Consider the following 10384-nt stretch of genomic DNA (forward strand, 5'->3'; position numbering starts at 1 on the left):
GAAAGAACATGACAGCCCCACACTAGAAACAACCCTCACACGCCTATGAACAAGAGAACAGACACGCTATGGTAGATTCACACAATGCAAAATTACACAGCAGGGACAATTAATGACTCAGAGCTGTAGGCATCAACATGGAGGCAACCAAAAAACCTCAGTGTTAAGGAAAAGAAGAAAGCTGCAGAAGAACGCAAACAACAGGGTACAACTTCCAACCGACATAAAATATGCAAAACTTCACATGTTATTTAGGGTTTCATACATATGTATCAACTCAAAAACAAAAAGCAGAGGAATAATAAATACGAAATTGGAAATACTGCTTGCTCTTGCAGGAGAGGCAGAGGAAGATAACCACTGAGGGGCACCCAGGGAGTTACAGAGGCATTGGTCACGCTCTGTTTCTAAAATTGGGGGTGGGGACACGGTGAGTGTTCAACTTCATTCTTTATCCCTTACACACAAATTATAAATCCTCTTGTGGGTCTAAGAATTATTTCAAATTAAAACAGCTTGATAGGACTTCCCTGGTGGCACAGAATATAAGAATCTGCCTGCCAATGCAGGGGACACAGGTTCCATCCCTGAGCTGGGATGATCCCATACGTCTCAGAGCAGCTAAGCCCGGACGCCACGGCTACTGAGTCAGAATTCTAGAGCTCACGAGCCACAACCACTAAGCCCGCAGGCTGGAGCCCGTTAGCCTAAGCCTGTGTCTGCAACAAGAGAAGCCACGGCAGCGCGAGGCCCTCGCACTGCAATGAAGAGTAGCCCCCACTCGCCGCAACTACAGAAAGCCTGTGCACAGCAAGGAAGACCCAGGCCAGCCAAAAACAAAAATACATAAATAAAACTTGCACAGGCACCAAGCTATTCACTACAGCGCAGTCACTGACAATAAACATTTAGATGTCACCTAAATGCCCTTCGATCACGCCGAATTCATCATGATCTATCCATTCAGTGGACTATGTATTACACAGTCTTTCCAGGGAAAGAGATCTCTATGCACTGAGACAGAAGCATCTTCAAGATATATTAAATAACAAACAGTGAGCGCCAAACAGTGTGTGTTGTTTGCTACCATTCTTTTTAATGTTGTTTTACAAATAAACCTTTCCAGACTTTGTCCTTGACAGAAGACCAAGCTGAAAACCAAAGGGCCTCTGAGTCAATAAACACCATTTAAATAAATATTTCAAAAGTTGAGGCTAATAGATGGTAATCAATCAGAATGGAGCTAGAGGGTCTCAAGGGAGGATTTCCTGGGCAGAGGGGATTTAAAAGATATATCATGCTTAGAGGCTATGATCACTCTGAGCTATACTTCTTTAACCTTTAAAAAGTAGTTTAGATACTTGTTTCCAGGGCTTTAAAAAAAATGTGCCTACCATAAATACATAACGAGAGCATAAAGAAAGTTCTAGTAGGATACATGAGTCATTAAGAGTTGTTATCTATTAGAGTGGGAATAAAGAGATGGTTTAAAGGGGACTTTCATTTTTCATTTACATATTACACGTGTGCATGTACTTACATATGCACACATATGTTCAATTTACTTTTTTAAACTTGAGATTATATTCATGTAATGCTTATGTAAAATTTAAAACTATAGAAAACAGAACTCCTAAATATTCATACCATTTTTCTCACCAGTTTACTTTGCAAAATCATTCAAATATATTAATAATTATGAGTTACTTCAATAATATTTGGAATTTAAATCCCAGACTTTGAAAAACTTGATCATAAACTTTATAAAGCTTTTCAAATGTTTTCTCATTCATCTTTAAAGAAGAATTTGAACTAAGAAAATATTTTGCTGGTGATAACTGCATATCTATGAATATATTAATACTACAAGCCACTGAATTATATACTTTAAGAGGGTGAATTCTGTGAATTAAGTCAAAATTTTCAGAAAGGAAAAGCATCTTGCATCTGAGATTACAATTCCAAATATTCTTTAATGTACTGATAAAACAAGACACATTCTATAGATGAATGCTTTAACACTTTGAAGCAATTAGCACATTTTTAAACGCTAAGCAATTGTCAAATCTCCAAAGAGGCACAATATACCAATTAAGAAAAACTGCTAAAAGCCCAAACATATTATTGTTGTCATTCAGTCACGTCCAACTCTTTGCAACCCCATCAACTGCAGCATGCCAGGCTTCTCTGTCCTTCACTATCTCTGCATTTGCTCAAACTCCTGTCTATTGAGCCCAAACATATTCATCCTTTTCTCTTTCCTAACAGGATCCTAATTTCCATGCTGTTATGAAAGATTTCCCTCCAGTTATAAAATATAAAACATGCAACAGTTATGGAATATCTTCTTCCTTTGTCCCCACTGTTGTTCAGAGTAGCTGTGAGATCCCGTCCTGGCCAAAGAGCTATAAATAGAAATCTAGTGTTGGAACTTCCAGGAAAGCTCCTGGTTTCCCAGTAAAAGGAGGAGAGACTTGGCTTACTCCAGCCTTTCCCATCTTTTCTGCTTTGACCTTGGAATGATGGCTGACGGTGCAGTAATGATCTTGTGAGAGAGTTGGAAGCTAGAAGAATTTCCTGGGCCACTATACCAACTCTGGACTGCCTGCTTCTAAACTGTTTATAAATGAGAGAAAAATAAAAGGCTTAATCGGTTAAGCTATTGTAATGGAGGTTCTCTTTATACATGGGACAGTACCATCCTGATACAATGATCTATACGATAAAGGAAAAATATACGCCATTACTACCGACTGACCCATCAATTAATTTAAACAGAAAACTAACCCATCAATTAATTTAAACAGAAAACCAAAGACAGCATACCTTAACAGCAGTATTTGGTTTCATCCCACATCGGTAGGTCTTTGCTATCTGGGGAGTCAGCTGGATCTCCTTGGTAAGCTGCCTCCATTTCCTACACTCAGGTTTTGTACATTGAACCTAGATGGAGAGTAAGAAGTCAAGGTCAGTGAGTTAGCACCTCTTGAGTGGGCATTTCTTCCATCTCTTCCTTTGCCATCTCCTCCACATGATCTGGATTAACAAGCATTCAGCATCAAATGCATGAGGTTAAGTGAAAGAAGCCAAATGTAAAAGGTCACACACTGCCTGACTCCTTTATATAAAGCATCCAAAATGGTAAATTCAGAAAGGAAGAAAGCAGATCAGCGGTTGCCAGGGGGTAGAGGTAGGGAGGAATGGGAGGTAACGGCTGAGTGGGCACAGGTCTCCTTTGTGGATGATGAAATGTTCTGGAACTGGATATTGGTGGTGATTGGACCACACTGTGAATGTACTGAATGCTGAGTTGTACATTTTAAAAGGGTTAATTAAAAAAAACTTTTTAAAATGTATTCTTTAATTGGAGGGTAATTGCTTTACAATGTATTGGTTTCTGCAGCACAACAATGCGAATCAGTCATAAGTGTGTGTGTGTGTTCTTTCCTCTTGAGTTTCCCTTGTGAATATTTTGTGAATTTAAAGTTATGTAAATCTCACTTCAATTAAAAAAAATTTTAAGGTATGCAGAGAAAAGCTCAAATTACCTGTAACATTAAATAAATTAGCAAATAATTTATTGAATGATGGTATATTTATATTATATATACAATCACTAAAGTGTGTTTTCAAAGAATGGCTAAATAGAAAAAAATAAAGTTAAATTAATAAAAAAAAAACCTAAAAGCTACTAAAAACTTACATGCAAAGTATGATTCTAAACCTAATTAGGATTTGCATACTAAGTGTGAAATTGTGTTTAAATAAACACAGAAAAACATGAACAAAGAAGTGAGATATGGACCAGACTTAGCACTGGCTATCACCAGCTGGTAATGAGTCTTTAGTTTCTTCTTTATGCTGCAGGTCAAGTGAGGTGATTTTTCCACAAAAATAAAAAAAGTGATTTGCTTTCATAGTTACAGAAAGAATAAATGTAATTAAAGAAAACTTCCCATTGGAATTTTCATCCATTCCTCTTGCATTTGGTGCTATAAATGCGTTTGCTGTTTAGTTGCTCAGTTGTGTCCAACTCTTTGCTACCCCGTGGACTGTAGCCTGCCAGGCTCCTCTGTCCATGAGATCACCCAGGCAAGAACGACTGGAGTGGGTTGTCATCTCCTTCTCCAGGGGATCTTCCTGACCCACGGATCAAATTCCCATTTCCTGCTTGGCAGGTGGATTCTTTACCCTGGAGCTACCAGGGAAGCGCTATAAATGCTTCACAAAATCATACAGTTTTATCTTTTTTACCCAGTAGGGGAGCTGCTGGTCTGCCATGAAAGCTTTGGGACTAGGCTCAGTTTTTCCATTGCTTGTCCATATTTTTTTCCATGTAGTATATTTGTCATATCCATCCTTATGGCTGAAAAACAATAAAAATAAATATATCAAACAATAAGCTATTCAGGTTTTCAAAACAGGAGGCAGATAGAAATCTTATGTGAAGGACTTAACTAGCCATATTATAAGGGGGAAGGAGTAAGTTATCATAGCACGCATAAAACAGGTTGCATTTTTAGTATCTAAAACTATCAAGAAGGGATGGTCTGTCCAGCACCCTCTAGCTGTCAGCATCCCCCACAAAATCTTTTCATTCCTGCCCCTTTGCACTGGCATAGAAGAGCAAAGCAGCTCCTAAATTTTTCAGAATTTGTGAACTACAGAGAATAACTGTCTCATGGCAGATACTTTCTGAGCTCTGAGTGTGCACACGCAAGCATACACACATGCAAACTACAGCATCAAAGTTCTGGCACACCTGTAGTCAGCTCAGGTATGGATGAAACAGTGAAATAATTCAGTAACCCAGGAAGAGGGGTGCTCAGACTTAACTATCTGACCCCCACCACCGCCCACTGCCCAAGCCACCATCCCTTCCTCCCCAAACACTTCCAACAGTCATCAGAACAAACCTTCTGTAGTAATGGTCGAAGCATTCATTACAGAAATGCTCCCCACAGGAGAGGTGATACCATCGGGATGTGTAGCCATTTTTGGCACATCTGAAAATAGCAAAAACAGATAGCTTTGGTAACCAATAAACACATCTCACTTTTTTGGTTAACATTTATCAAACACCTCCTATGAGCCCATCTTGCCTTACCTTCACTTAGAATCCTAATGACTGGATATTACAAGAGAAGAAATGAAACGGTTGACTGACAGAGAACAATGCATGGGGAGGACACAGGGATCAGCGGTACCCAGCTGCCTGCTCATCAAAAGGCCCTGGGACTTAGTTTTATCAGGACTCCATGGAGCGATGATACGGTTTTAGGACGTGAAAGAAGGGACGGCAGCAGGCTTGCCACATGTGTGTGGAGGAGGGAAGTGTGGTCTCTAGTAGCAACATCTGGCCAGTTGGGATTGGACCATCCCGTGGGCAATCTGGCAAATAAAACCTGCCACCCAGCCAATAATGTAGCAAAAGAATGAACTATAAAGCCACTATGAACACTAACACCACCACTTCTTTGTGATTTAAAAAAAAGAAAGAATTTGTTTTCCACGTTTCATTGAATCTTAACTGAAGATTTTTTTCCGCTGGAAGTAAAAGGTCATGCTCGGATCATCCCAACAAAAATGGCAAGAGTACAGTTAGCTATGTAGTTTGAATGAGCCCTGTGTGTATCTTTGGAGGCGGAGGTGTGCTGTAAGAGGGAGAAAAGCAGCCCAGAGAAATAAGCAAACACTGATCTCTGTAGGAAGCTCAAGGTTCTCGCTACTCCCCCCTTACCTCTTACCCCATCTCATCCTCAAACTATCCCCCCATTCCCAACCTCCAGAGGTACAACTATGGGGGATGCAATGTGAGCACAGGGGGTTGGTCACTGTGCAGAGCTGATACAGGCTAGTCTAACGGGGGAGTGAGCAGTGGGGTATGATGTGTACAAAATGTACCAGCAATGTCTCTACTGCAGGATAGCAGTATCTCTATGTAACTTTAGGAAGACTATCTTTGAGGATGAATGTGCTCATTGGCAGGAAGGTGAGGCCAAGACACGCCGTCTAAACAGACCTTTCAGAAGTACTTGCAAAGCACACAGGACATGTGGCTGTACAGCCTGCTTTTTCACATTTCCGGTACTTCTTCTCCGACCCACCATCTTCATCCTCATCCGTCGTCTCCGTGGCCTTTTTCTTTGCCTGAGAAAGAACCAGCTGAGGTTAAGATCAACACTGGCGTGGCCCAGGGTGGAGGTGGTGGGAGGTTTACTCCTGAAATCACTTCCAGGTTAGAAGTTCTAAGTGTGAAGATCAACAGCATCCTGGCAGTGGGGTAGGGGCTGACGGTAACAGCAATTTCCTTGAGACTGCATTGTGCAAACAATTCACTAATCTGCTAGAAATCTGGAACCAGCACTTCGAAAACAGGTCTCTGAGTAGAGACGGAAAATGCATACTAGCTTCTTTTAGGAAAAAGCTGTTTCAACTCTACTTCAATATTGATTATCTAACCCAGATAGTCTAACCAATAAAAAATTAAAAAGAAATTTTTTTAGGCTGTATCATAGAAAATGAAAGCCACTTTCAAATTAAGATTGTTCTCTTTGCTTAGAGAAGTTCTATCCTCTCAGTATTGTAGATTTTAAAACTACAATAAAAATCTGTAGACAAATTCTAGAGAAAGAATTACATCATTCAATATTTTCCTTAAAAAAAAAAAAAAATGGCCCTACAAGAAAGATGGCAGCAAGTAAGCTATCAACAGCACCCAATTAACTATTACAAGCTGAGGTCCAAATTCCTATGAATGACATCAAACCAAGCATGATCTAGCCCCAGCTCACATCCTGGAGGCAACCACACAGCTGAACCACCCTGTGCTGTTTCACAGCAATGCCTTTATCTCTGCCAGATAAGCTTTTTCCCCTACATTCTACCACTTTATCACACTGGAAGTCCCAAGATGAATTTTTCCACTAGACTACAAGTTCCTTGAGGGCTGGAATTCTACTCTTTTCATCTCTAATTCTTCAGAACCAATCACAATAAGTCTGTTGGCTCAAAACAGGGTCAATGAATGAACAAATAAGCGATACCTGCCTACCGGAACTCCTCAAAGGAAGGCTATCTGGAGAATGATCAAAAGATGCTTTTTTCTTCGTTCTCCCCCGTGAGGTCGCCATTGTATCAGAAAATCTGTCAAAAAAACACAAAACAAAACAGAAAACAAACCAGAAAACATTAAATAAGAGCATCTGCTAATACTTTCAACACTCCGGAGTCAAGTTATTAAGTAGTTTTGGTGGTAAGAGTACATGCCCTACAGTTAGATGGCCTGAATGTAAAACCACTGCTTTCAAGTTATTTAAGCTAAGACTAAGCCTCAGTGTTCTCACACAGAGTCGGACACGACTGAAGCGACGCAGCAGCAGGAGCAGTGTGTACCCTAGTAATGGTGTGAGGATTAAGTAAAATAATTAATTGAAAGCACCAGGCCTAGTATAAGTACTCAATAAATGTTACCCATTAGTAGTATATACATTTTACATATATAGAAATGAATGATCTATAAACAAGACACTACTGTTTATAAAATTCAATGAGTAAAAATATTTTTGTTTATGTTCCTCTCTTTCTCACTATGTCTTAGTTCCCAAATTTTGATCTATTTTACTTTAAAAAGTATACAGGCTTCCCTCGTAGCTCAGTTGGTAAAGAATCTGCCTGCAATGCAAGAGACCTTGGTTTGATTCCTGGGTTGGGAAGATCCCCTGGAAAAGGAAATGGCAACCCACTCCAGTATTCTTGCCTGGAAAGTCCCATGGAAAGAGGACCCTATAGACAGGCTACAGTCCATGGGGTGGCAAGAGCTGGACACGACTTAGCGACGATACCACCACCCACCACCATACTTTAAAAAGAAAAAGCATTCATTCCTTCTCAGTAAAACCCAACAAATAAATCTCAGGCACACTATCTGGTCACTACTGAATATAGGAATCTGGATTAGACAGTCACTGGACAAACTGAGTTCTCAAACTAGTTTAATCACAGCACAGTTAAAACATTAAGAATCAAAAGTCTATGCAAAAAAAATGATGCATAAATCCATGAATGATTGACTTGTCATACTACCATTTTTTTCAATTAACTTAAATAAGAAATGAAAAATGCTTAGCATAACTAAGTACTCGCTAGTATATGGATCCTACAGTTATCAGACATCTCCTTCCCTGATCCATATTTACTTCACACACATACTCACAACAGCATGAGAAATAAATAGGACATACTACAGATAAGGAATTGAAAGTGGAGAAGTGTTGTTAAGATACAAATCCCACATATATGATCTTAACCTTAGGGAAAAGCTTTGAAGGGCTTGTAATCCTATTACTTCACTATAAACTGTGATCTTACTATTTACACCTGGGCTTCCCTGGTGGCTGAGAGGTTAAAGTGTCTGCCTGCAATGAGGGAGACCCGGGTTCAATCCCTGGATTGCAAAGATCCCCTGGAGAAGGAAATGGCAACCCACTCCAGTACTCTTGCCTGGAGAATCCCATGGACGGAGGAGCCTGGTAGGCTACAGTCCATGGGGTCGCAAAGAGTTGGACACGACTGAGCGACTTCACTTTCACTATTTACATTAACATTTGTAAGTTATGGATTTATGAACATCACATGTAAAAACTTTCAATCTGCCATCTACATCAACTTTGAGAAATCTTGACACCAACGTTATGGATGGTTTTTCTTTGACTCAGTCTTCACTTTCTCAAAATCATGTTAATATAGGAACAAATATACTGTATACATATTCTGAAATGCATTACAGCTCTTAGCCATTTAAAAAATTGCCATTAGTCCTACAGGACTCATTATGTAGCTGGATAAAGCACTGCTGCTGCTGCTGCTACTAAGTCGCTTCAGTCGTGTCCGACTCTGTGCGACCCCATAGACGGCAGAGCACCAGGCTCCCCCGTCCCTGGGATTCTCCAGGCAAGAACACTGGAGTGGGTTGCCATTTCCTTCTCTAATGCGTGAAAGTGAAAAGTGAAAAGTGAAAGTGAAGTCGCTCAGTTGTGTCCGACTCTTAGCGACTCCATGGACTGCAGCCTACCAGGCTCCTCCGCCCATTGGATTTTCCAGGCAAGAGTACTGGAGTGGGTGCCATTGCCTTCTCAGGGATAAAGCACTAGGTGGTTTTAAAAAGTACTACTGTCTACCTTAATTCTTATACCCTAAGAAGGGCTTTTGGCTCACATTTTCAAAATAATTTACAATCTCTTTACATAAAACTTATAACCTACATTATTCATAAAATGAACCACGAATAAAGCATATGTAAACATGTACACTGTATATGTTAAGTATTGCAGCAAAAATATTTGAGCCTAATGTGCAGTTTAGAAATGCAAATAAAAGCAGTTTAAGCAACATTTGGCCATGTTACCTGGGAATGCAAGCACTCTCAAAAGAAAGCATAATTTCTGGAAATTTCATCAAACATTTTAACTCAACTGTATACTGAAAAACATATTTTTGATTGCAAAAGAATGATGTAATCCAAGAAATGGTTAAGAGGAAATGAAAACATTAGCTATGAAAGCCGTTAAGAAATCTGTGTGGTCTGGGATAAGTATGATTGAAGATTTTCAGAGTAGTACATTTTCACCTTTAATTATACAATTAACAGTTATGTACCTTCATTCTTTTTTGACACTGTAATTTCTTTGTTTTCACTGTTGCTGGGTTCTTGGGGCCTCAAATGGAGGAAAAAATTTTAAATTGGAAGGACTACAGTTACTTATGCTTTTAAATATAATCTTAGAAATACTGACCAAGTGTTCGTAAAACAAATTAGTATACTGGAAGTGCTTTCCCACCTGGTTCTTCAAATTAATAAACACACCTAACTTTAAATATAATCAATTTGTTTCAGGTTCAGTATGACCTTATAAGCATAGTTCTTCCTAATTTTAAATTCGTAGCTTTGGTTTTTTCTTAATATGACAAAAGAAAGGAAAAAATGGTTGTGGGGGGTACCTAAATATGTGTGAATATATCAATGTCTAGATTTCTCGTTTAGTAAGTTCCAAGATTTTTTCAGAAGTAACTTATTCAAAAAACTGAAGAAAAAAAAAAACCCACACAGAATCCATAAAAATATGAATTAAAGAACTCCAGGTTGAAATAAAAATGTATAGCGGCATTAACATAATTTCTCCAAACTGGACAAACTACTAGAAACTTCTCCAGAGACAACAGGGGCAAAAATTCCCCTTCGGGCCACTTAAAACTGCATCCACAAGAATCAACTTTCAGACATATGGATCCAGTGCAATTGCCCGAATGCTTTGTTGACGGCTTTCTCTGCACGGAGGATAATTAATTATTGATGGTCATTTTCTCCCATACGTCCTGAAGAAAA

The 10384-nt window shown here is 39.3% G+C and overlaps 1 protein-coding gene across 6 annotated transcripts in view; it reads right to left on the reverse strand.

Moving 5' to 3' along the window:
* The window catches only part of KDM1B (lysine demethylase 1B), a 43670-nt gene that overhangs the window by 32113 nt on the left and 1173 nt on the right, over positions 1 to 10384 (reverse strand). For all 6 annotated transcript variants that reach the window (XM_002697549.7, XM_005223821.5, XM_005223820.5 and 3 more), the window contains 5 exons: positions 7047 to 7146; positions 6023 to 6150; positions 4917 to 5006; positions 4255 to 4366; positions 2827 to 2943 (listed from right to left, as the gene is read on the reverse strand). In XM_002697549.7, coding sequence (XP_002697595.1) covers positions 2827 to 2943; positions 4255 to 4366; positions 4917 to 5006; positions 6023 to 6150; positions 7047 to 7133 — 534 coding nt within the window. In that variant the 5' untranslated portion in view covers positions 7134 to 7146. The remainder of the gene's footprint in view (positions 1 to 2826; positions 2944 to 4254; positions 4367 to 4916; positions 5007 to 6022; positions 6151 to 7046; positions 7147 to 10384) is intronic.

The sequence above is a fragment of the Bos taurus genome, chromosome 23, assembly GCF_002263795.3.
Source record: "Bos taurus isolate L1 Dominette 01449 registration number 42190680 breed Hereford chromosome 23, ARS-UCD2.0, whole genome shotgun sequence".
NCBI classification, from domain to species: Eukaryota; Metazoa; Chordata; class Mammalia; order Artiodactyla; family Bovidae; genus Bos; species Bos taurus.